Raw genomic sequence first — 27,710 nt, 5'->3', positions numbered from 1 at the left:
TCTTTATGCAAAACGTCTTTGTTAGATATGTTGGGTTCTGTTGAAATGAGATTGCAAATGGAACCATTCCTCTCTTCCTCTGGAGTATAGTAAAGCGAAATTCATTGCCATCTGACAACTTTTCAGCTAAACTTTGAGCAAAGAAGTAGTATGGGACTCGTGAAATCGGTTTGCAGACGGAACAGCTTTCACCGTGTTTGGAGAAACCATACTATTTTCTCTTGGCTCCTAAATCCCCCAGTACCTGGACCATTATTAACATTGCTCTTTTTCTTTTAAAAAAAATACAGGGGCACCTGGGTGGCTCAGTCAGTTGAGCGACAGGCTCTTGATCTCGGCTCAGGTTACGATCTCACAGTTCATGGGATGGAGCCCTGTGTCGGGCTCTGCGCTGACAGCGTGGAGCCTGCTTGGGATCCTCTCTCTCCTGCTCAGTCTCTCTCTCTCTCTCTCTCTCTCTCTCTGCCCCTCCCCCGCACTCGCATGCATGTTTTCTCTCTCTCTCTTTCTCTCAAAATAAACAAGTAGGGGCACCTGGGTGGCTCAGTCGGTTGAGCGTCTGACTTCGGCTCAGGTCATGATCTCACAGCTCGTGAGTTCGAGCCCCGCGTTGGGCTCTGTGCTGACAGCTTGGAGCCTGGAGCCTGCTTCAGATTCTGTGTCTCCCTCTCTCTCTGCCCTTAACCCACTCGCATTCTGTCTCTGTCTCTCTCAAAAATAAATAAACATTTAAAAAAATAAACAAGTAAACATTAAAAAAATACACTTCGATGGCAAGATTGTCATGCATGCGTTGACATGACTTAAGAAAGTTAAGAGAATGAGTTGCAGGTCACTGAGCGGTGAGGACCGTAAAAGAAAGAAGTGAGGATTTCACGTGTAGTCTTTTGAGGGTTCTAGATCACTGGCTATAGTTTAGCAAACAGGCTGCTGTGGTGGCGGCTGCAGGGGACAGAGTCGCCAGAGAAGTAGACCATGGGGAAATTTTCTCAAGCAAAAACCATCCTATTGGTTTCAATATTCCACAATCAGTGCTTTATCTTCAACAGGTTGGGCGTGAGAAGCAGCCCATGACTCTTCTGGGGAGACAAGAAAGACATTCCCCCTCTCTAATAACAGCAGATACCCAAGGGATAGAGCTGCTGCCACCTGCTATTGATGTAGCTAATACAGAAGAGCTAAAGGCTCTGCTGGGAGACGCACTTTCCTGTCACTCCTCACAACCCGCTCCCAGCGGCTTGGTGGTCGTCGTTGCCATGGACACCAAACAGTGAAGGGGTTTGGGTCAGAGTTTGAAGGATTGCGCTGTGCTTGAGTGGGTGAGGCGAGAATTAAGTTAATGCATGTACAAATAAGGTGCATTTCTTCCCTTTGCGCCTTAGAGAAAACTACAGCGAAGCAGTCTGTCAAGCAACAATTGATTTCATATTGGCCAGGGAAGGTGGGGGAGGAGCGATTTATCGAGTACGAGCTTCTTAAGTTAAGTACAGGCCGTAGTTTGAAATAGGTCAAGAGAAGTGAAAAGGACTCTCAGAGCTGTTGAGAAGATAGCAGTGAAGGTACTTAAGAGTGGCCATTAAGAAGCTTTGGACAGTGCCTTCTTTGACTGCCTAGTTCATTGCTTTAGTGTCCCTGGATCTTCATGTCTCAATCCAAGACACGGTTCCACTCTATTTCGGTTCTTCCCTCTTATTTACCTCTGCGTGTGTGTGTGTGTGTGTGTGTGTGTGTGTGTCTTTTAGATAGCATCGTTTTAAGGTTCTGATTTGCAAATCGGTTCACCCAGTTCTGTGTCCCCATTCTTAAGACTGGCGGGCACATTTTCCGGCAATGCTGAACTTTGAAAGAGAGGGCACCCTTCCTGCCCCTGTCCTCAATAATGATCCACTTATGCCTAGAGCTAGAATTTCTACCGTTGGGACAGTTAAAGGCATGAAAAGGACATACATAAGTTAAACCGTGTACGTTTGAGTACAATGCCCATGTTCGGGGCAGACCCTTTGGACCCCAAAACCATAATCAAAGCACTTGCTGCTCTGTTGGTAGCACTCACAGATCAAACCTTTAAGGTGACCCCCCACTTCAGTCTCCCTCGCTTGACACCTGCCTCAGATAATGGAAGAAGCTTAAAGGCATTTTGAGCTCTCGGGCTCAGCGACCACATGCTCCTTTCCTTATTCATTTTCTCCTCCTTAAGAAATGAGGTGCAGGGACTCTAACTATAATGCTTGATATTTGTAGACTTAGCCTCTCTGAGGATCTTAGAATACCTTAGAGAAATTGTCTGATTCATCTTAATGTCACCCTAGCAAGGCAGGGAGGGGTTTTTATATTTTATGGCTGAAGTTGCTAAGATGATAAAAGGTGAGGTGGCTGTGCAATGTCCACAGTGATCTTGAGATAGAACTCAGCCAGCTTTTGGGTCTTCGGCCTATAGCACTGGATTACTTCAGAAGACTCTTGTCAATCGCTCTTCTTTTCCAGAGTAGGGTGTTGGTGGTTCACGTATATTTGCGAGGCTCTTGGTAGCTATGTTCATTTAAAAAGTGGGAGAGAGGGATGCCTGGGTGGCTCAGTCAGGTGAGTATCCGACTCTTGGTTTCGGCTCGGGTTATGATCTCACGGTTTGTGAGTTTGAGACCCGAGTCGGGCTCTGTGCTGACTGCACGGAGAGTGTTTGGGATTCTCGCTCTCCCCCTCTCTCTGCCCCTCCCCTCCTCAAAAATAAACAAATAAAAATTAAAAAAAATTTAAAGGTTGGAGAGAGAACAGTGGTGCCTGGCTACTTATCTCTTCCACTTGACTCTACCTTTAGTGACATGACAGTGATTGTCACCAATCTCCCCAAGCCCTGGCCCTAGGCTGTTGAATTGTGCCCCTTACTTGTCAATTTGTTATAACCCCTGGGCAGAGACAGATCTGAACTGAGGGAAGGCTGCCCCAGCAAACATGGGATTTGACCAGAAGGTCCAGGTGGGTGGTTGATAACAAACTGACGAAGGGCTCTTTCCCAGACTTCGTGTCATCAAAGTCCTGAGCTTGGCATGGATCAATCAATCGTCGTTGCCCTTCAGTGTTTGGGCAGTAAGGAACTTGAGTCTGCATATTTTATTTTATTTTTTACTACTGGACTTACGTTGCTTGCTGTGTCTCTGTAGGAAATCTGAGAATCTAAATTATTTTATTTATTTTTAACGTTTATTTATTTTGAGAGAGAGAGAGTACGAGTGGGGGAGGGGCAGAGAGAGAGGGAGACACAGAATCCAAAGCAGGCTCCAGGGTCCGAGCTGTCAGCACAGAGCCCGTCTCGGGCCTCGAACTCAAACCGTGAGATCATGACCTGAGCGGAAGTTGGCCGCTTAACCGGCTGAATCACCCCGGCGCCTCTCTGTTGCTGCTGTTATAAACTGTGCTTCGTGCAGCCCTTATGAAACTGTTTGTTACAGCATCTGTTAGGATCGAGGACAAGACTCCTGTCCTCATGCAGCTGTGTGATGAACCTTCTAATTGCTACACTTTGGGTGCTCTTAATCTGGGTCTATGGCTCTTTTCTTTCTATTTCTTTTTAAAGGCCTGAGGCCTCACGGGATTCAGTGATGGGATTAACTCAAAACAAAGGAAGATAGTTGTATTAGTTGTATTTTTGCATTTGAATTGGTTCATATTTTTATCATTTTTGGAATAAGGTACCAGCCTTAATCCTAAAATGCTGGTGTTCATAGATGGGACAGAAGGTCTTCCGATTTAATAAATCTTACTGCAATCTACTGTACATTGGTGCGTGCAAAGAGCATCTGAGCAGGAGTAGGACAGGGGATGTGGCTATCATGGGGAAATTATGATAGGCTTTCAATGAACAAACAAACCTCAGTTTAATCAGAATCCAACTACCAGAAATTCTTACTAGGAATTTTCCCCAGTCATTTTCCAGATATTAGAAGGGCTGATGTGGTATTTATATATACATATGTACACAGCTTTGATCAACCAAAAAATCCTATGGATGGTGGTGTGGGGGAGGGGGGGCATTTGCTATTCTAACTCTAAGGATAGAGGCACATGATAAACTTCCAGATTGTGTCCTGGCCTTGGAGCGTTACCGTCTCAATCTCCCTGTTCATCTAGTGTCTCCAAGGCGAAGCAGAGCTCACTGACGTGGAGAGGCTGGCCAGATTCGTAGTCAGCAAAGAAACATTCCGTGATGGTCACTAGCCTGGCCATCTGAGAAAGTAGGGAAGTTGACTCACACATTTTTAGATATTTCTCCTACTCTGCCTTCCAGAATGATTGCATTGCTGCTTACTACTTAGCAGGAAAGACATGTCCTCCTCCACCCTCATTATCTAGACCTGGGTATGATAAAATCGGTAGGGACTCAATATTTCTTGAATTGCCTACCTTGTTTTTCACAGCTCTGGGAATCACAGCCTGTCGGCACTGGAAGGAACCATCACATATAACATAGTCATTTTACAGCTTAGGAACTGGAGGCGCAGAGACATTAAGTGACTTTTTGGAGTCCTACCGCTTGGGGCTAGAACCCAGCCAGGTCTGCCTCTGGGCTTCTGTACTCTGCTTTATAAAACTCCAGGATGCCTCCAGTCATCCCCAAGACTCTCATGAAATTCCCTAATGGAAATTCATTTGCATTTGTGTTGATTTTTTTAAATAAAACCTCCAAACCTCATAGGAAATAATCAAGCAAATAATTAGATACCACAATTTTTTTTTTTAACGGGGGGAGGGAACTGTCGGTTGAGCAGGAACGTTTCCTTTTTGAGACCAAAATTTCTATCATTTGAAATAAACAAGAGTCTTGCTGTTTCAAAGTAATGATCTTGAATGAGTTTTTTCTTTTTATTTTCCCAGAGGGGATTTGCTTCTAAATAGTCACAAAGCCAGCCTAGCCAGTCTAGTGAAAAGTATGACCGGAGAATCAGACCATCTTTTTTAATAAGCCAAAGAGAAGATCTCTAAATATAGAATGCCGGCGTCTGCTACCAACTCTTAGGCAAAATATCTTTGCATTTTAGGGAACAAGTTTGTTTAAGGCTGCCAGTGCATGTTGAAATCACCTAACATGTGGACATTTTGCTTCACAATAATTATTACGGTGGTCCAATATACGTTAAGTACTAGCTTTACATTTTTTTTTTTTTTAGTGTTTATTTATTTTTGAGAGAGAGAGACGGAGTGTGGAGCGGGGAGGAACAGAGTGAGAGGGAGACGCAGAATCCGAAACAGGCTCCAGGCTCTGAGCTGTCAGCACAGAGCCCGATGCGGGGCCTGAACTCCCGGACTGCGAGATCGTGACCTGAGCCGAAGTCGGCCGCTCCATCGACTGAGCCACCCGGGCGCCCCAAGTACCAGCTTTAGATCACCATGTCAGTAGGGTAAGAACTAGAGACCACGGGACACCATGATGGGTGAGGTAATGAAAAGGTCCCTGCAAAGGATGGACGGGGCAGCCGATTTCACTTCAGAGAGAAACCTGGGAAGGTTGGAGGTGGCAAAAGGAAGGGAACACGTAGCAAGATACAGCAAGACATGAAGGGAGGCCAGAGGGTGTGCTTGGCTACGTGTGACATGTATGTCTGCAAGCATGGCCGTTACGAGATTGGGGAGCAGGGAAAGCAAAGAAGAATGGGCTCTCTTTTTTTTTTTTTTTTTTTTTAATTTTTTTTTTCAATGTTTTTATTTTTGGGACAGAGAGAGACAGAGCATGAACGGGGGAGGGGCAGAGAGAGAGGGAGACACAGAATCGGAAACAGGCTCCAGGCTCCGAGCCATCAGCCCAGAGCCTGACGTGGGGCTCGAACTCGCGGACCGCGAGATCGTGACCTGGCTGAAGTCAGACGCTTAACCGACTGCGCCACCCAGGCGCCCCTGGGCTCTCTTTGTTTACATACGGGCCTTACCATGTGCCTGGGAGAAGAAGATGGAGAGGCATAGGTCTTAGAAACACTCTGACTCACACTTTATGATTAATTTACTCATACGTGAAAAAAAGCTGTAGGCTTTTCTAATTCCTTTTATCCTACCAGCACGTGTGTACCTTGTCTTTATTATATTATTTTGCATTTGTTGAGATATCCGGCTCTCTGATTTACGTTGCTCGGGGCTATTCCACATTTTAAAAGGAAAAGAAAGAAGGAGAGCTTTTGTTTCTTCTAGTAGTGCTCAGTACAGTACTCTGAATATAAGCCCTTGTGTGATGTTAACTTCAGAAGAGTTGACTGACCCTTGTCTTGGAAGTTTTTCAGGTAAATCACAATGCCGGTTCCGGGGGTCTGATCCCTTTGCCTTCCTTCTTCCTCATGAGTTACCTCGTAATTATGCAGTGATTTCTTAGATGAGCAATTATTTATCCCCTGCAAAAGGTCCCATTCTGTGTGGTCTTTTTTCTCTATCATGGGGGTATGGCCCCAGACCACCCTTAGAAACACAGGTAAATAACACCCGCCAGATCCCTTACGTGTCTTTGTCTTTAAAGATTCGTAGGGCTGCCTGGGTGGCTGTTGGTTAAGCGTCTGACTTCGGCTCAGGTCGTGATCTCACGGTTTGTGGGATCGAGCCCCGTGTTGGGCTCCACGCTGTGTGGAGCGTGCTTGGAATTCTCTCTCTCTCCCTCTCTCTGCCCCTCCCCTGCTCGTGCTCTCTCATGTCTCCCCTCTGTCTCAAAAATAAATAAATAACCTTAAATTTTTTTACAAAAAATTCTGAAAGACTCCTCAGGTAGTCCACCTCTAGACACAGGCTGGTAAAGAAAACGGCATCCCGCTTTGGTTCCAGGGCTCTCCAGTGTGGCTGCATCATCTCCTATCTAGTACCAGCTCACCATATAATGTGAAGGTCATAGAGGACATAGATCTAGGTATGAAGTATAGAACCACGACCATGTGGTGGCAAAAGGATGTTTAGCCCTCAGTTTATAGCCATGCCTCTGAAAGCAGGGTTCTAGAACAACTTTGGACTTCTAAGCATAGAGAATCTTTCCTAGACACTCCAGTGTCCAAAAGGAATTGGCCAAATGTAGTGCTTGAGGGTGTGTTGTGGCAGAGGTCGTGGAAAGGAGTAGAAAGTTGAGTAATTTGTTTCCCTATCGCTGCCCCTCCAGACCCATAATTTATCTTAACCGTGTCTCCTATTCATCTTCTTTTTTGGACTTTGGATGGGGTAAAAGGGAATATCTATGGAATAAAGCAAAACGTATGAGAGTAGCAGGAGGATTCTCTGGAATAGCCTGTACCCACCCTGAGAGACAGAATTAGGATAAAAACCTTCTAAGAGTGGGGCGCCTGGGCAGCTCAGTTGGTTAAGCGTCTGATTCTTGGCTTCGGCTCAGGTCATGATCTCATGGGTTCATGAGTTTGAGCCCTGTACTGACAGCACAGACCCTGCTTGGGATTCTCTCTCTCTCTCTCTCTCTCTCCCTCTCTCTCTCTCTGCCCCTCCCCTGCTCACACTGTGTCTGTCTCCCTCAAAAATTAATAAATAGGGGCGCCTGGGTGCCTCAGTCGGTTAAGCCTTTGACTCTTGGTTTCAGCTCAGGTCACGATCTCACGGGTTTGTGGGCTCGAGCCCCGCGTCGGGTTCTACGCTGATACTGTGGAGCCTGCTTGGGATTCTCACTCTCCCGCCTCTCTCTGCCCCTCCCCCTCTCACTCTCTCTGTCTCTCTCAAATAAAGAAATAAAGAATTTAAAAAATAAATAAACTTAAAACAATCTTCTGAGTGATGGGAACATCACTCTCTATCCCAGTTCCACAAGATACTTGATTAACTTTCCATAGCATTTAAGCCAGTCAGGAAGAGATTCCATTACTGTGAAAAAGCTCCCTCCTCAACCTGCCTCGCCAAACAAATGTCATGATGGGCGATTGGAAGAGCTGTATTTACACAGAATGAGACTAGAGTGTTCAGGAAACCCTACTCTTCAGCAATAACCTGGACACGTTGACAGGGGCATTTATATTTTTAGGCTACGAGAGATACAGGTGAATAGAAGCAGGCTCACCTTTAACGTTTTTGGAACCATGGCAAGAATACAAACGGAGGGCCACGGTCCATATATTCAAATGTTAAAAAGTCCCCAAACAAGGCATGCCTTGGCCTGGCTTGTGTATCTACCTGTTAATCCAAATAAAGAGGTAGACTGAAGTAAGCTCAAATGACCAGAAATGGAATTTGTTTACCAACTGCAGAGGGATGGCTGTTCCAGGAAACACAATCTGTAGTGCGCTCCAGCGGGTCTGTTTGGAGTGTGGGGTGAGCTGTGTTTATGGGCAAAGTGTGCAAAGAGCAGGGGAGGTCCAGTCAGGGCCCGAGCAAGACGTTTATTGGCTTGAGGACATAGAGAGATTCTTGCCGGATATTCTGGTTTTCTAGAGTCAGGCACTTATGGGAAATTTGTCTTTCAGTTCTTGTTTCATTTTCCTGAAGGTGCATGTGTGGATTTCTCTATTTCACATCCTTTCTTTCCGTTTTAGATTGACATCCTTTCACACGCCCAAAGCTCTGCAGGCCACTCTCTTGAAGTAGATGAGGGCGCTCAAGGGGTCAGGCTCTTTCTCAGGCCAGCCCTACTCCCTGTGAGATCCAGATACGCTGCTGGGGCCGGTCAGGGTGGGGTGGAAGCTGAGCCCAGGGCTGAGAACTCCTGCCTGGAGACTGGACCCACCTGAAGCCGGGATGGGGTGGACCTTCCCAGTTCTCCAAGAAGCCGGGGACAGTAAATTCTCAGCCCCAAGGGTCACTTTTCTGACCGGAGTTGGCCAAGCACTTCTACGCCGTGTCTTCCAAAGATCCATCACTCAAGTGTAGAGGGAGGGGGCAGTTACCTGGAGAAACTTATCTGCCAAGATCCTGCATTCAGGCCGATTTGGGGAGGCCAGTCTGGAAGAGCATTAGCCACTTTTCTCCTATTTCCTATGGCATAAGTTGCCATTTTTCCCTTCACTGCCCTGCCCTTCAGCCACCTCCCCTTAACCCCATGTGCTTTATCTGGGGAGCCTGGTTTGGCTTATGTGTCCCTCTCCCTGTTCCCCCTGATGCCCAGCCAGCTAGTAACCTTTCAAAACGTCTCAAGACCAAAGAGGGGGAAAAAAGTGTCTGTGTGTTAGTGTTGGCGGTACGAGGGGTTCCTCTAAAGCACGGAGCTCCAGGCCGTGGCTCCTCTCACCTGGGTTTAAGGGTGATGTTGAGTGAGAGTGAGGACCATGCTCCTAGGAGCACCGCTGCTCAAATCCAGTGGCCCAGAAAAGCTCTGCACCCACCCCAAACACTTCTCCTATGGGCATTCATGATTTCCCAGAACAGTTCTATCTTATGTTTGGTTTTCTGGGGGTTAATGAAGGGAAGAGGACATGCACCTTCCAGACTTTTTCAGTTACATTCGGGTTATTCCCTAGCAAGAGAAGGGGGAAATGGGCCACATCTAGGGCAGTTCTGGGTAATATAATGGAGACTGTGGTTCTTTACCTGAGAAGAAATGCACACAGATGGGAATGCTAGTTGTACTTCTATATCACTCTGATAAAGTACCTCTCACAACGTATTCCTGCTCTTGTGGGGCCCATTGTGTAGTTAGATTGTTTTGGCACCATAAGTAAATGAACTTGTTCATCATAAATGAGCTTTTCACCAAAGGTGGGTTGAAGGGGCATATTTTCAATTCTGTGTGTTAATGGAATATGGATCCTCGTCAAGTGGAGAAAAGGTCTGTGGAATGCTTGTTGTTTAACAATATTGGTTGTAAACAAAGCTGCTCCAGGCCCCAGCGGGATGCTTATCTCTTATAACCTCCGGTGGAATCTACTCCGATTGAAAACTTCAGTCAGACCCAAGGCTGATTAGTGCAGTGATTAACAGCATTTGGAGTCAGACTCCCTGGGTTCACATTCTGGCTCCCCCAGTTATTAGCTGTACGACCTCTATGTTTGGTTTCCACATCTGTAAAATGGAGGTGATATTCCCACCTACCTTCTAGGGCTAATATGAGGATTAACTCAGGAGAAACATATAAACACACATACCCACACACATTGATTCAAACGGTATCTGGAACACTGTAAGCACTCAATACCTATTTGTTATTTAAAATGCCCGGTTGTCCCATGTAGCTCAAAGTTTCAATACCTTTAATTATTTTAAGTGATGCCGAAAAAGTGATGCTAGTTAATTCTCAAATAGTCCTCGCGCTTGTCAATCACTATGTGTTACCCAGTGTCACACTGGAGAAAAAATAGGTCGTGTAACAGGCTAAACTCACACCAGTGAGGCCTGAGGCTAGCTGAAGTCTTAAACTCTGTTCTCATGTGAAGACCTTAGGTTGGACTGATATCTCGGAAAATCCACGAAGACACCATTGTTGAGCGACAGTCCCTGAATACCTCATTTCCGTAAGCACAAAAACCCGCCCCTCGAGAGCAACTAGCTACAGCTACCTGTGCCAGGCGCTCTCCACATATGTTATTTCATCTTCACAACACAGGAGGATTACATGAAAGGAAGGGAGTGGAACCGTCTGTCAAGGTGAGAAAATTGAGCCTCAAAGAAAGGAAGTCCACTTTCTTCAAAGTCATGCAAAAGAGAAGTAACAGAGCTAGGATTTGAAGGCACATCTATCCGATTCCCAGGCCGGTGTTTATTCACCTGTATGACAAACAAAATACTCCAAGAAGGGATGCGGACCCAGCTGTCTTAGGGGCTGGTAAGTCAGCGAAATGGTCTACAAGGAACATTGAAAGGAAGGGCTGGGACAAAGCGAGGAGAAAACCCAGGGGAAGAACTGGATGGTACCACTGTGTGCTGAGAGGAGGGTGAGGCAAGGAGCAGGCCTGAGCCTGTATAACATTTGTAATTCACTCGACCTCGGTCTAGCCATTTGCAACAGTGCTCTAATGACCCCGATCGCTCTACACACTTTGGAGTGAGCACTGTCTCCTTTGCGGTATAGCCTCATACTTTAGAAGGGCCCCTGATACTGTGTATCTTGCTTAAACTGTTACCTTTAGAGACCTGACTGACTCTCTTGGATGTTTCATTTCTTAAAATGACTGTCTTTGAAGTGACAGTCAGAGTTCTCGACTGAAAGGAACGCAAAGGTTTGACCTGCTTCAGGATTCTGTCCTCAAGAAGTGGTGCCTTCACATCATCTACGATGAGGTGATTTTAGCCTGAAATATTTCCAGGGGATATTGTATATTCTGCACTTTTTCCCGGGAGTAGCACGTTGCCACATATTGGTTTGGGCCCTGCTAAGTTTGCATCTGCCATCATTCAAGCGGGGGCTATGCTGAGATTTACCTTTGAATTATCGATGGAGAAAATAAGAACGTGCTAAAGACCAAAGGGCAGGGGGTGTTTAAATGTCTTTAAAGAGACAAGCTTTTAGCCATCCAATGGATGGGCAACTTAGGCAATATCCTTATCTATTCATTAAACTGAATCTATCAGGATATTTACTTGTCCACAGCCAGGATGGACTCGGAACACTTGTCCATTCTCGAAGACAATCTTAAAACTATTCTAGATTTGACTTTTCGCTACTTCGGAATGGCCTCACCTTCCTATAGCCTCCACTGGTGAGATTTTACGTGCTTCCAGTTTCCTCTCTCCTTGTACGGAGCCCTTGAATGCCGACTCTCTCTCTGGTCCTGGTGAAGCTCATTTGTGCTGGTACCGTCCTCAGGCGGGCAGAACGGTTGGTCAGTGCCCACTTTATGCTAACTCTTTCTACTTGGGGATGGTGATTAAACTGCCTCTTGGTTCTCTTTCACCAGGCTAAACAACCCCAGCTCCATTTAGCCTTTCCTCGTAGGGGCTATTTCCTAACGCCTTAATCATTTTTTGCTGCCGTTCTCTGGATCTTCTCCAGTTGCTTTGCAAGTGTTTTAAGATGTAACCTGAGGAGTAAGCCTAATGTAGGGTTTGGCTTCGGCTAAATATTTAACAGATTGCCTTAGAAATTGAGGGAGGTGGTTCAGTGTAGGGACAAGAGCACTGGACTAGGGGTCAGAAGACCTGAGTTTGTCCTTGCTTGGCCACTTACTAGGATTGAGCGGAGTGCCACATTTGGGTAAATCATCATAATGTCTCTAAGCATCAATTTATCATCTATAAATTTGGGATGGATGCATCTGCCCTGCCTACCTCCCGTAGCGAGGCTCCAAGAAGATAATGTATGTGAAAACACATCATTTAGCATCAAAGCACTATACAAACACTATGTGTCAGACACTTTTCTAAATGCTTTACATATATTAAGTCATTAAGGTACACTTATCATTCCCATTTTACAACAGGAAATGGAGGCACAGAGAGTTGAGTAACTTGCCTCAGGTCACACAGCTAGTCAGTGACAGAAGCCATGCAGACTGGCTCCAGAGTCCATGTTCTGAAACTCTCTGCTATGCTGCCTGTCCAAATAAACATTAGATGTCCAACAGAGCCGTATCGGTTTATGGAACCTGACTTTCAAAAGCAGTCCACAGGTATATGCTACTGGGAAGGAGGATCTACTCCATCATGGATAAGTAAGTCCATTAGAGACAACCTTTTCTTGTTTTTTTTTTTAATTTAATGTTTTTATTTATATTTGAGAGAAACAGAGACAGTGTGTGAGTGAGGGAGGGGCAGAGAGAGGGAGACACAGAATCCGAAGCAGGCTCCAGGCTCTGAGCTGTCAGCACAGAGCCCCCTGCGGGGCTCAAACCCACGGACTGTGAGATCATGACCTGAGCCAAAGTTGGATGCTTAACTGCCTGAGCCACCCGGGCACCCCAGAGAGGCAACCTTTTCAAAAGTGAGTATTTAGACTGGTCATTGCATTAAGACAGCTGTCCACCCATGGGGAGGGCCTGATGAACACAATCCGGTTTTGGGAATGCCGTGTCAGGTCAGATCAGTGGTTCATTCATCCTAGTACACCAAAATCTCCCTGTTTAGATTCACAATCTACAGTTTCTAAATATTCTCTACGAACCCTGACAACCTTTCATGGCTTCATTTGTTTCTAGCTCTTGTTCTATGTTAATTCTTAGAGCTATAAATTTGGAATACTTTCCTTATAGTTCAACTGTTCAGGAGAGATATTAAAGACAGATTAGTACCTAATTGAGTCTTTTTTTTTTTTTTTTTGCGGCTGCAGTCTGAAAGTTTGAAAGAGTTCAAAAAAGAGCTTTGGAAAGAAATGTTACAAGAATTTTTATTCACCCTGTAAGTGAACATTCACAGGGAAAATTAGAACCTATATCATGAAATGGGGAGGTTATGCTATATAACACTGTGTTGAAGACCTGTTTATATTTGAAAGTTGTACCATATTGAGGATTTTCCAGTCACAGCCATGGGATATAGAGTATAATATGAAGTTTATGTCCAAATCAGATCTGTAGGGAATAGTGTTACAGTGATGTAACAGGCTCTTCGACCACACATAGTGGCATGAAGTATCATTTTATGGGAGATATAGAAGTTTCCTGTCATGAGGGACACCTGGGTGGCTCAGTTGGTTAAGCGTCCGACTCTTGCTTTCGGCTTGGGTCATGATCTCATGGTCATGAGACTGAGCCCCGTGTCGGGCTCTGTGCTGACAGCGTGGAGCCTGCTTGGGATTCTCGCCCTCTCTCTTTGCTCTGCCCCCGCTTCTGTACTCTCTCCCTCTCCCTCTCTCAAAATAAATAAATATAGATGAAAAAAGTTTCCTTTTATGAGAATAACCTCAAAGTTGAAGACACCTTTGGGGGATAGGGGCATCTTTTCTAAGAACTTAATACGAAGTTTGTCAAAAGAATGGTTAGAAACCAATGAGAATAGCGACACCTCTCTATTTTAGCATTTCATTCATTTTTACAATGTTTCCTCTAAAGAAATATCATGTTGCATTCGTTGCTTAATTTAAATAATTGGCTCAGTGCGAAATCTATCTTTACATAAAAAATAAATTATGGCAAATTCATGATATCATCAGAAAGAGGCTTGAGCCGAGAGCCACCATCTTAAACCTTTGCAGAAACACGTGCTCTGATCATCTTATCATGTGGCTGCCGGCACTTGTTTTGCCTCTTCGTGGAAGCATAGCAAAATCACAACAGAAGTGACTTAAATGTGCTTGTGCGATATTCACGCATTCATCCGTCCATCCATCCATCCACGTATCCGTCCAACACTGTATGCCGGGTACTCTACCAGCCACTGGAGATACGACTGTGAACAAGACAAACATGGCCCCTACCTCATAGTACTTAGGGCCTGATAGAAATCCCTTAAATGGCAGGAAAACAATCATAAGTTGATGGTTCTATAACGAGTCTTTGAAAGAGGGGGGGAAAATAAGTGAAAGGAGCTCTTTAGCCTTACCTGGCTATTGCCAAAACGTTTCTTTGAACAATGTTCCCTAAAAAATTGTACAGGAAGCATTTTGAGGGATACTGTGAATGTGCAGACCGAGGAAAGGAAGATAGAAAGTGATGCATGAAAAGAGAGAATGGGGTTTTTCAATAATGTTGGCGTAGTTTGCAGTACTGACGACTATTATTTTCTATGGCAGTGTATGTCTTTTGAAGCAATTATACCAACCAGGTGAGGTAGAGCAAATTTTATTGTCCCCATTATGGAGATGAGAAAACTGAGGCCTTGGTATTTTAATTGCCCAAGATCCCCAGAGCTACATAAAATTCGGAGTTCACCCACTGAGTTTTCTATGGCATCATGCCGAAGAATCCCAGACTCCAGGGTAAGATTCTGTAAAACCCAGAAGACTTCATGGAATGCAAGATATTCAAGAAGCCAAAGTTCCTAATACAACAGAAGGAAAACAAAGTACAACCAGGGGGATGTTCCTGTGCTTTAGGCTATTAAGTAGGTCACCCACTAAAAGGCTATTTTGGTATAAATTTTAGAGGGCGTGTAGTGCATGCACCAACATCACTGACCTGATTCTTTGCTTTCAAGATCTAAGAAAATCAAAGGCTTTTTTTTTTTTTGAAGGGAGGGGTGGATCATTTGGGTAGCTCAAGAGAATGTTAGTTGGGAAATCTGATTTAGCCAGGCTATGCTCTAGATTTCCTGTGAGCTGTGATTCACTAGAGGTGATGCCGTTCTTAGGAAGGGGACAGCTTTGTGGCTTTGTATCTCTACGATGCAGGGTCAGCGATTTCTCTCTTCCTTCCTCTCTTTCTTTCTCCCTCTCTCCCTCCCTTTCTCCCTCCTTCTTTCCCCTCCTCTTCCCTTCCTTATTTTTTTTTTTTGCATTCTCTTCTTATGGGGGCATATCTGACAAATTGTTAATATTTAATTTGCTATAAAACTGCTTTCCCAGGCGATGGCTGCTCACTCCAATTTCAATCTCCGAAGCTATTTTGGCCCCCAGGTACGCTGGGATCGAATTAGAATGGAAATGTTTCCCCTACAGTTTTGTTTATGGCAACATAGACACTTTGTTATTAACTGGAAAATTGAGACTTCCGAGGAAAATAATACACTTACATCACGTTTCACTTGGACTCTTTACTCCAAACAGAGTATCCATCTGGCTTACGGTGAAACATTTCTTCTAATATTTTTTAGTCTTAAGTTTAAATTTTTTTTTTCAACGTTTATTTATTTTTGGGACAGAGAGAGACAGAGCATGAACGGGGGAGGGGCAGAGAGAGAGGGAGACACAGAATCGGAAACAGGCTCCAGGCTCTGAGCCATCAGCCCAGAGCCTGACGCGGGGCTCGAACTCACGGACCGCGAGATCGTGACCTGGCTGAAGTCGGACGCTTAACCGACTGCGCCACCCAGGCGCCCCTAGTCTTAAGTTTAAATACCCGAGCTTTGTCACGTATGCATTTTGGCCCACTGAGTGGTATTTTCCCCTCAGTCTAAGTCTTTTTCAACTCGTTCACATTTTAAAAACCATAAACACTTCCCCCCCCCTCACATGCCATCCTACTTCCACAATGGTCTACACATTCTCTCTGCCTCTCTCTGAAACCAGAGGGATATTCTGCAAAAACTATCCACAAATTCGAATCCAGGGAGTGCTGTCTTGACAATCTGCAACTAGGCCCCTGAAACAAAACCCTACCCTTCTGCCCTGCCTAATCCCTTGTCCATCCCCTGCAGGGAGGAAGGCATGGAAAGAGAAGGGGATTACTTTGAAGCAGTCAGCTGTCCATGAAACAGACGTGTAGAAGGGTGTGTTTATCTGATAGGTAGCATTAAATTGCAGAGACTTCCAGATTAATCATGGGATGCAATTTTCAACAGCTTAGATTTGCTTTTCTTTTCTTTTTTTCCCCCTGCAGCCACTGGGGAGGAAAAAAAGAGATTAGAGAGACTATCAAAAACTGTTGGCAAATCTAGTCCGTTGGCTACTTAATTTATTAGCAGAGACGGGAACTGCCCGAGGTTGATGATTTAACATGTCGGCTGGGGGTGGAATAAATCTCCAACGTACCTGTTCCAAAATTGTGTTAATCCTTTCGACTTCACAGTCAATCAAGTATCGCTTTTCCTGCCTCCTGTCCATTTCTTCAATGATGCGCCTGAATTCTTGGACGTCCTTTATGTTTCCCACAGACCTTGCTGTCACTTGCCAGTTGTTTTGCACGGCTGCTTCCATGATCGCTTGGAGAATGGAAAATCCTGAAAGAAGGAAGAACAGCTACGATGATGTTTTTCTTTTTTAAAAATCTTCCTGTAGGTATTAAAGGTTCTACTGAGTTTCTATTACAGTCCATTGGGTCCCTTTGAATCACATCCACTGTGGAAAGCAGGCTTACTCAGAATCCCAGCTTTACCCATCCACACAGTCGGCATGTTTATCTTGCTTTAAAAGAAGAATCTAGGGGCGCCTGGGTGGCTCAGTCGGTTAAGTGTCCGCAGTCAGCTCAGGTCATGATCTCACAGCTCGTGAGTTTGAGCCCCACGTCGGGCTCTGTGCTGACCGCTCGGAGCCTGGAGCCTGCTTTGGATTCTGTGTCTGCCTCTCTCTGCCCCTCCCCCACTTGCACTCTGTCTCTCTTTCTCTCTCAAAAATAAATAAACATTAAAAAATTAAAAAAAAAAAAAAAGAAGATTCTACAACTTGTGGGCACCAGGCTGGGCGTTTATCGAGGCCAGACTTGAGCAATCACAGCTGAATTATAGTACCTAACTGTTTTTATTGACGTGCATGATCAAACTATCTATGGCCTGAATGCCAAAGCTTTTTCCTTGTTTCTGGCCTCAATGTTTCCTGTTGCAGCTCATGTCTTTCATCTTCCACTAAACATTCTTTGGAATGAGAAATAGCTTCAGTAGGGGGGCGCCTGGGCGGCTCAGTCGGTTAAGCATCCAACTCTTGATTTTGGCTCAGGTCATGATCTCACGGTTTGTGTTAATGAGCCCTGCATTGGGTTCTGACCTGATAGCACAGGGCCTGCTTGGGATTCTCTCTCTGTCCCTCCCCTGCTCATGTTCTCTGTCTCTCTTTCTCTCTCTTGAAAATAAACAAATAAACTTACAAAAAAAGAAATAGCTTCAGTAGAGATAGAACCTTATTTATAATATGGCTGATTCTTACATGGATATCACTATCCAACAAGATAAATTATGTCTCTCAAGTAAAATAACTCTAAGAAAACCTGACAAAGACAGTCTATAACAAAGATATCATACTGGTCCTTTGATCACAGTTTTATGAAAAAGTTCAATCATGTTAAGTCTTCCTGAGTTCTTCCCCTTTCTTAATGAAATTTACCAGGGATTCTTGGTTCCTTTTTAGTTAATTTACATCTGACAGCTATTACTACTAACACCCTGGATCTAGGCTGAATGGGAAAGATGGAAAAGATGGGATGCTAAGTTCTGGGTAACCCTGTAGGAGGTAGCGTTTGAGAAGTTGGGAGGAGTGGTGGATCTTCAAGTGGGAGCCACAGAACAGCACAGGGTTTTCCATGTTCTGGTCTTTTATTGAACCGACATCTCTAACACGATATCATGACTTTATTTTTGCTTCTGGGAGGAATTCATAATCTGCGTGTAATTTCGTCAAGTACAGACATCATTTTACTTGGATGTGGTCAAAAGCAGCTCCCTTATTCCCATAAATTTAAATTGTTTTCCATTTCTATTTAGGTAGTAACTAACAGAAATGGGTAATGGGAATGGTTTGCAAAGCCAGAACGATCTATGGCATGACAATTTGGCCACCGGAGCAGTAGAGAACGGAAGATCTCGGTGCCCTTTGAACACATTCCAGGGCTTGTCCGATAGTGTAAGCAAGCTATGGTTGGGAATCTTCGTCACTGCACCAGAGAAAATGGTATTGACATTTGGAGAGCACGCTTCAGGGAGACGGCAGCAGTGACTCAGCCGGTCATTATGACTCCTTTGTGTGCTGGGTGTATGCAGGAAGAAGATCACAAATGAGACCCAAGCACTTGGTAATTTCCAAATGAGCAATTTCAGCACAGGAGCTCAAAATTACAGATCAGAGTAAATTACCATTGCTTTAAATGTTAATTCTTACTCTTTTTAAACCAACCACGCATATTTATTTCTCAGATTTACATTTTCGTGTGGGTTTTCTGTGTGCTCTCCACTTCAGTGGGAGTTGAGGGCACATGGCGGGCCAAGGTATGGGATTAAGAAATAAACAGGAAGAAGGAGATGAAAGTATTTGAAAATCTTTCTTAAGCACTGTACAATCAGGTCTCATTATTTTTGAATCCTACTAATTAAGAATTTATGAAATTTGGCAAGGACTAGGTTGAATTTTACTTCTGTACGATTTACGAAGAAAGTATTGGCTAAATAATTAATAATGGAAAGGAAATTACATCAGGGAGTCTCTGATATGTTTAAACTTTTTCAAAGACCCTTTAGCAAAAGACAAGGGATTTCTTTGTATTGAGTCAGAATCTACATTCTTAAAATTTCTATTGGCTGATCCTATTCGGCCACTTGGGGTGACACAGATAGGTTTAGTCCCTTTTCCATGTGACGGTCCACATTTATTAAAGACAATTAACACATCTCCCCTTACTTTTCTTTTCTTCAGGCTGAAGATGTCCCGATCCGACAGCATTTACTTTTATGACATGATGATAGGTTCCCTTCCTGTTGCGTCTCTCTCTCTTATGGATATTTGTCAATATTTTATTGATCCTGTTGAATCAGATGTGATCTGACCAGTGTGGGTGACAATGGGATTATTGACCGCTCTGATATGGGCTGCTATTTTAGCAGCCTAGGATGGCTAATATTTGTAAATAGCCACATTATATTGTTCATTGATATCAAGCTGGGATTCAACTAAAGCATGTCGCTTCTCTCCATAATGACTTTGCTACGTAATGACTCAGCATCCAGGCCTCAACATTCATTCCATTCCAACCTGCTTTGATCTCCCTTTCTTTAATCCCTCACCTCATACCAGTCTGTACTTCTCCCCTATGTTCACATTCACTCAAATCTGGAAGATGGTTTTGCACCTTTATTCAGTATTCTCATTGCTACCTGCTCAAGGCAAATAGACCTGTATGTCTCATTTGCCCCTACCTATAGACCTTTGTGAATGATTCTCTTCCCCCATGAAGCTTCCCTTACTGACTTCTCATTCATTTCTCCAGAAAGGAGTAGACCGGAATGCGAGGGTAATCAGTTACAAACAATAAAGAAGCCGACTGGAAGAACTGTATGACTGATGTTTAAAAATTCCAAATAAAACTGGATAAATAAATTATAGTACAGATACCCGGAATGCTATGCTGCTGTCCAATCTCTATATAATAAAAGATTTATGCAATATTTTTTCATATAGAATAAAGCTGAAAATAGCACTTAGAGTATAATTCTTTTTTTTATTAAAAAAAAAACCCAGGGGTGCCTGGGTGCCTCAGTTGGTTGAGCGTCCGACTTTGGCTCAGGTCACAATCTCGCGGTCGACGAGTTTGAGCCCCGCGTCGGGCTCTGTGCTGATGTCTCAGGGCCTGGAACCTGCTTTGGATTCTGTGTCTCCCTCTCTCTCTGCTCCTCCCCTGCTCATGCTCTGTCTCCCTCTGTCTCAAAAATAATATAACCATTAAGAGTTTTTTTAAAAAACCCATATATTTGTATATGTATAGAAAGAAATGCGAAGAATTGGCAATAGTTATCGCTGAGGTATAGGATGACAGAGAACCTCTACATGAACGGCCACTTATTTATGTTAATGCTCAACTGTTTCACAAGAAGCAGTATTATTTTCAGTAAGTACAAAAACAATAAAGATTAAAAAATATGACTCAACGCTGTCCTCTCAGAGCATAAGCTCCTGGAAGACGCGGATGACAGTCGAGTGTAGCTCTGCACGCGGTCCACTGCCACAAATAAGAAGCCTCTTAATAAACACCGATTTTATAGATCTTTTTATACTTTTGTTCTTTGAATCATGTGAGTGTCTTACCTACTCAAAAATTAAATAGAGAAAGCCACTGATTTTTTAATGAGCTGGAGGCTGGGGCCTCCTGGGCCATGAGCCTCGCTCCCGTTTTCTGAGGAAGTCAGAACGGTGGCTTCACACTGCAGAATCTTCCACCGTCGCAGAGTTTCCCCGTGTCAGCTCGAGCATGTGGCTGTGTACCGTAGAGCCCTGGGGGACGGTGCTCACCTCAGTTCCGTACGCGTCCGTGAGTAATCCCCCCAAAAAGCTTGTATTTGTTTTTGTACCTAATTTATTATAGTTTGGCTGTTCCCTGTTGCAGCTGCCCAAAGAGAGTAGATATGAGTTTGCGGGAGGAAAAAAAAAAAAGAAAGAAAGAAAAGAGAAGTCTGTCTCTGGAGGCAGAGCAAAAGCAGGCGTTGGTGCTTGTAGGAGGTGAGGTGCTTAACAAAGCCTTGGCTTTGTAAAAATAAGCCTGCTGTTTTAGCAGCTTTAGAATTGTCCTCCACTCTGTGTGAGCTTTCGCAAGCCTAACTTTGTTAATACTGAAAGCGACTTTCGTTTGAGCAGCAAATTCTCTCGATGCCAGACCACTGTTGCTGTCCCCCTTCTTTCTCTTCCTCATTTGTAAAGACTGGGCGTGACCACATAGGTGACTGGGCGAATGCTGGGTTGTCATCTGAGTTCAACCAGGAAAATGTAGGAGCATGACAGCAGAGGGGAGGCAAGGTGATGGTGGATGGAGAACTGGGCCACGGCTAATGACAACCCAATCCTGGTTGTTGGGCTATTCTTGCTAAACAAGGAAGCCACTGTGGTAAAGGCTAGTGGGGCTGCTGTGCTGTACCACCCAGATCCCCCTTCAGCACCATAGGGCCTATTCCTTTAGTTTCTGGGAAGGTTGTTGGCTGAGGAGAGCTTCCCGGCTTCAGGTCCTGCTCCCTCCGCAGAGCGGCCTGCATCCAATGACTGCTCATTACAGGATATAAAGGCACAACCCCTTTAACCCAAATGGGATAACGCTCAAGGGCCATACCAACTTCAGAGCTCCCTGAAGGGTAGGCTGAGGCCTTGTTAGGACTGCACTACCACCCATCTCCTCCTTCTGCTCAACCCTGCTTCCTCCTTTTTCTCTCCCCCAGTGTCGGTAGTGAAGCCACACCCCAAGAAACTTTAGCATGCTGATCTCCACCTCAGAATCTGCTCCCAGGAATTCAGTCTGAGACTATTGGGTTGATCTCATGACAGAGGGGCAGCAGACACACAAGTCTCTCAAATCTACAACTGTCAAAATCATTTTCACAAGGGGAAAGAAGGTCAGGATTTTGTTCACTATACAAACGAAATGAAACACTGCTCCACGCCGAACAAATTTGGTACTTGATCTAAAAACAGAAGAATGACAAACTTGCCTGTCCTGTGGCCCATTGTCTCAGCATTCTGTCCTTTTCCAGGCGCCAGTGTAAGAACGGCTCGTGGCTTAATGTCTTACCCCTCCAGCTAACACAGCTGCATTTTAGCAGTGGCCTTCACACAAGCAAATTTGGAAGGAAAGGAAAAGGACTGTTGAGCATCACCTTGGGGGCTGCCCATTCCATGAGGTCATTCGCATGATGACTCTGAAAGGTGGTGACGTGCTTAGCGGGCTTCAGACTGTGACATTTAACACACGAATAGCTGGTAGCTGGTGGGTATCTTAGAGGCCAGTGGGGAGTGGTGTCAGGTCCATCCTGCCTATGTTACCCAACTGAATTCAGCTGAGGAAAGTGTTACTCTGTTTTTCTGCATCTTTAGTTACCTCTGTGGCTCTCCACTCTGGCTGCACATTGCAATCACCTTGGGAGCTTTACAAAATGGCTGTCCAAGCTTCACCCTGGACCAATTAAATCACAAGTGGTTCCTGGGCTTTTCTTTATTTTATTTTAAATTCCCTGGGTGATTCTCACATACAGCCAGGGTTGAGAGCTGTTGACCTATTCTAATAGCGACCCAACACAATGAGGAATGTGGAAGTGGGTTTCTTTTCTTAGGTGTCCTTCATGACTGGAAGAAAGGTTCTGGGTGAGAAAAGTATGATCCAAGAAGGGATATTACCATCCAGAAATAAGCAACCAAAGGCACAGTGTCAAGAGGGGAAGACTCAGGCCAGGGTTACGAATCGCATCTTCCTGTGGTAAATGAGGAATCTGCGAACACTGAGTATGTGGGAAGCAGACCCTAATGTATTCAGAACACTTTACGAATGTTTTTCTTCTTCTGGGGTAGCATCTGGGTTTTTCTTTCTAAATATAAAATTAATATGTGTTCATTTTGGACATTTGAGAAGACACAAAAAATGTAAAAAAAAAATATGAGTATGGGTGACTCTTGTTCCTCAGGGATAACCACTGTTAACATTTGATATTTCTTTCTATTTTATTTTATATAAACATACTGCATGCTCTTTTTTTTTTAGTAAAACAGATTGTACTATTTGTGTACTTGTCTTTAAAAAGCTAACATTATAAGGGCGGCTGGGTGGCTCAGTCGGTTAAGTGTCCAACTCTTGATCTTGGCTCAGGTCGTGATTTCTTGGTTCGTGAGATCGAGCCCAGCATCAGGCTCTGCACTGATAGCACGGGCCAGCTTGGGATTTTCTCTCTCTGCCCCTCCCCCACTCAGACTCTCTCCCACCTCTCAAAATAAATAAATAAATTAACTTAAAAAAACTAACATGATATCTTGAACATTGTCTTATGTTAGTCAATGTTTTCAAACATGGCTTTAATGGCTACATAATATTCCATCCCTTAGACATATTTAATTTTATTTAAACATTCCCCAGTATGAAAATTTCGATGGTTTCTTGTCACTCCCTACTACGAATAATGCTGTGATGACAGCATTCATACAGCATCTCTACTTATTTCCAGAGTATAAATGTCTAGAAGTAGGAATATCAGGCCAAACAGTTACGGACATTTTTAAGGCTTTTGATACATATTGCCAAATTGTCATTCAGAAAGGTTGTACCACTTTATGTCCCCATCAGCAGAATATGAGATTACTCGTCTCTCTTCACTTTTGTTAGCATTGAATAATACATGTGCCCATTTGATAAAGGGGTATAAAAAGATTCTCTTTCTTTTTAGCATTTCTTTGACTGTTAGTAAAGTTAATGACTTTTAAAACTTTTTGTGTCCATGTTTATTCCTTATTTTGAGAATTTCCCATTTATTTCCTTTGTTCAGATTCCTACTGTGATATTAATGGCTTTCCTTTTCTTTCTTTTTGTTATTTTTTTAAAGTAGACTCCATGCCCAACGTGGGGCTCGAACCCACAACCATGAGATAAAGAGTAGCATGCTCTACCAACTGAGCCAGCTAGGTGCCCCAATGGCTTTCTTATTGATTTACAAGAGTCTTAATATATTAATGATGAGTGTCTGTAACATAGGTCACATATATTTTAATTCAGTTTATTTGACATTTAATGTTTTCTGTGACACATTTTAATTAACAGAAGTTTAACATTTTATGCAATTAATATTCTTGTACATAAAAAAATTATGTGGGGTGCCTGGGTGGCTCAGTCAGTTAAGCGACCGACTCTTGATTTTGGCTCAAGTCATGATCTCACAGTTTCGTGAGTTCAAGCCCCATGTTGGGCACTATGTGCTGACTGTGAGGAGACTGCTTGGGATTCTCTCTCTCTCCCTCTCTCTCTGTCCCTCCCCCGCTCATCTCTTTCCCCTCTCAAAAATAAATAAATAAACTTAAAAAATTATGTGGGATGAAAGGAGGCAAATGAAAATTTCTCTTCTGCTCTTATTCCTGTGCTCACCTGGGCTTTAAACCCGAAACTTAGGTGAACCACTCTCTTCATTTCTTACATCTTTGGTCTCCATGGAATTTCAGATAAAATTATCTTGTATATTGTGGCAAAGTAAGTGAATGGGGGAAGCTACATATGGTACATGAAGGTGGTTTCTGAGATACAAGTGGAGAGCAGAAAAATAGAGGCAGAGGAAAGAGAGAGATGATAAGCCCAATTCAGTTATTTTGAGTTATAGTTGGTCATATCTAAGAAATCTGATATTCAAAAATATGAGCTCAACTCCAACACTCCAGGGTATGATTATTCATATTACAAATGTACTTTTCTTTAAAAAGAATTCATGGAAAGATTCCTATAGTACATCTGAATCCACGTTTTGTTGTTTATTGTTGTTTGTTTTTGTTTTAATTTGACTGAAACACATTTGGTGTCCACCAAAATCAATATATTGATTGTCTAAATTTGAGATGCTAATGCAGAAACTCTTCTGTGTATGAGGAGCTCGAGATGGAAAGATCAAGAATCCCTCTGTGTTTGCATATGGATGTCAGTCTGTGGATTTTAGGGAACAGGATAAAAACAAATATTCACCCACGCCCGGCCCAATTTACCCTTAGCGAATTAAGATTTTCCCTGAGGTCTTCATTCCTCATAACTGTGTTTGTTTAAGTTTCCCTTTAATTAAAAGCTGACCCTCAGCAAATCTTCTCTTCCTTGCACCTGCATTATTAGGATGGGACCTTAGCTAATTTGGGAGTCTGTGAACAGAAGGTCCCCCTCCTCCCCATGTCTCACTTCCATATCCCTTTCTTCTTTCCCCATCTAGATCTTCCCTCACTCCAAATCAAACCCTTTACTCATACTAGTCTGCCCATGGCAGATTAAAGCTTAATGGTGACCCCCTCCACGGAGAATTGATGTTTTCAATCAGAATCAAAGACTGAACATAAAGGGGCAAACTCTAATGGAGAAATTGTAGACAATAGTAAGTAGGAGGTACTGTTTGGCTGCCTGAAGGATTCCTGACACTCAAATACCCCGGTCGAGGTGGTAACTACTGACCGACTACTTGTCAAGTTTCGAGTTGGTTCTGACACTGGTGGTGCATGTAATTCTGCCTTTCCATCTTTCTTTTGTGTCCCAAACTTTGCCTCCCTGCTGGCGAATCACATAGCTCTATTCTCATCATAAGCTGAGAAAGCATGCCCAAATAGATACGTCAGTGTTGGGTGAAAGTAAACTTGGTTTGCATTGTCAGCTGAGAGGAAATTTGAACGACCATCTGGAGTAGATTTGCTTAACGTCTGGAGAAAGCAGAACAGGCAAGCCTTCTGATCCTCAACCACACAAAGTCTGATATAAAAAAAATAATACAGAAACAAAAGCAAAAATTTTTAAAAAATGGGAATATATCAAACTAAAAAGCTTCTACCCAGTGAAAGAAACCATCATCAAGATGAAAAGGCACCCTACTGAATAGAAAATTTTTGCAAATCATATATCCAACAAGGGATCCGTATCCAAAATATATAAAGAACCCTTACAACTCACCATCAACAAAAATAAACAACCCAATTAAAAAATGAGCAGAGGATCTGAATAGATATGTTTTTCAAAGAAGAAATACAAGTGGCCAACAGGCGCATGAAAAGATGTTCAGCATCGAATTGTTAGGGAAATGCAAACTGAAACCTCACCCTCTTAGAATGGCTCAATAAGATATCACCTTGCACTGGTTAGAATGGCTAGTATCAAAAAAGACAAGAAATAAGTGTTGGAGTGGATGTGGAGGTAAAGGAACCCTTGTGCACTGTTGGTGGAAATGTAAATTGGTGCAGCCACCAATGGAGATTCCTCAAAAAATTAAAAATAGAAATACTGTATGAGCTAGTCATTCCACTTCTGGATATTTATCTGGAAAATATAAAAAGGCTGATTCAAAAAGATACATGCACTCCTATGGTCACTGCATCATTATTTATAATATCCAAGAAATGGAAACAACCTAAATGTCCATCAGTGGATGAATGGATAAAACATATATATATATATATATATATATATATATATATATGTATACACACACACACACACACACACACACACACACAAAGGCTTCCCTTTGTACACAGTAGTTTATAGCTTACATTGTGGCCTGTGCCTAGGGAGAAGTAAGGTGGATTGACCCAGGTGGGACTTAAGCTCAGAAAATATGTGCTTGCATTCTATTAAGAAAAGATTTCTTATCAGGAGAGTGCTTATCTGGAAACATTCTTTGGCATTCTTAATTTTGAGAAAGCAAGGCTAAGCCAAACCTCTTAACATTTCTGAGATTTGAGGGTCAGGTATGGGTGCTGGCTACCAGTAATAAGGAAAGGGGGTAGAAAATGAAGGCAGATTTATGTCAAAGATGAAAGGGGTCTGGATGTGACTGCAAAGGACTGAGGCCTATTCTGCCTGCAAGTGCAGAGATTTCTTGATCCTGATACTATTGGAAGGCTGTCAAAGGTAATATTAAGGGCAAGCTTTCGCCTAGAGGATACAGAGGGGCTAGAGATACAGTCCTAAGGACAATGGCGAGCATGCTTTTCCCTTGAGGGAAAAAAGTTCCCTTTGACTTAATCCTGTGGTCTAAAAACTGCTTTGGAAACACTGCAAGTGAGGTGTGCAAACTTACAAGGTAAATAAGTATTTTCACATGCCCTCTCATGCTAAAAAGAGAAACACACACATAAAAACATCACGAAGATCAACTCGTTTTGATTAGTTGTTTTCTTTCCATTGAGTTTTTCCAATGGGGATATGACAGTGGATTTAACAGTGTGAAGAAGGGTTACAGGCTAATGTTTCATCTTGTGCAGGCCTTGGGCTCCAGGAAGAGTGGCTGAATCTCGCCTGAACTGTAGAGAAGTTAGGTTGTGTGAGATGGCCAGGATTCTCCTAAGTCTCTTAGCATTCTCAAATATTAGAGCCAGAATTTAGTGACAGCCCCAATCTCTTCCTTGTACAAATAGGAAACTGAAGTCCAGAGGGAGAAAATGGTTTTTCCAGTGGTGGATCCCAACTTGACCATGACCACAACCCTTTTCATGTTTTAACTTTCAATATTAATGTGAAGTGATGTTTCTGTTGTGTTTTTCTGGATAAAGATTCATTTTGGTATTGAGTAAAAGTTAATATTCAACAGGAAGGATGCCTAGGTGGCTGAATTAAGCATCTGACTCTTGATTTTGGTTCAGGTCATGATCTCATGGTTTGTGAGTTCATGCCCCAAATCTGGCTCCATGCTGATTATGTGGAGCTTGCTTGGGATTCTCTCTCTCTCTCTCTCTCTCTCTCTCTCTCTCTCCTCTCTCCCTCTCTGTCTGTTGCTCCCCCACTCATGCTATCTCTATCAAAGTAAGTAAATAAACTTAAAAAAACCCAACAGGAAAGTCATTGTGGATATTCCTTGTAACTTTGCCTACAAGACTTCTGTGGCTTCCTTAAAGTCTCTGT

General features: G+C 43.4%; 1 protein-coding gene and 1 long non-coding RNA gene across 8 annotated transcripts in view; one reads left to right on the top strand and one right to left on the bottom strand.

Annotated features, from left to right (window-relative positions):
- GRIA3 (glutamate ionotropic receptor AMPA type subunit 3) overlaps positions 1-27,710 on the bottom strand; it is a 267,365-nt gene that overhangs the window by 117,524 nt on the left and 122,131 nt on the right. For all 7 annotated transcript variants that reach the window (XR_005788042.1, XM_040467969.1, XM_040467966.1 and 4 more), the window contains one exon: positions 16,448-16,635. Coding sequence is in view for 6 of the 7 variants with exons in the window: in XM_040467969.1 (XP_040323903.1) it covers positions 16,448-16,635 (188 nt within the window). In the remaining variant the exon portion in view is untranslated. The remainder of the gene's footprint in view (positions 1-16,447; positions 16,636-27,710) is intronic.
- Positions 1-27,710, top strand: part of LOC121025420 (uncharacterized) — a 72,796-nt gene that overhangs the window by 19,881 nt on the left and 25,205 nt on the right. The gene's annotated exons all lie outside the window — the stretch shown is intronic.

This window comes from Herpailurus yagouaroundi, unplaced genomic scaffold (genome assembly GCF_014898765.1).
Source record: "Herpailurus yagouaroundi ecotype Mexico unplaced genomic scaffold, PumYag 67641, whole genome shotgun sequence".
In the NCBI taxonomy this organism is placed as follows: domain Eukaryota; kingdom Metazoa; phylum Chordata; class Mammalia; order Carnivora; family Felidae; genus Herpailurus; species Herpailurus yagouaroundi.
Note: the sequence above shows the minus strand (reverse complement) of the source record. Positions and strands in the feature narration are given on the sequence as shown.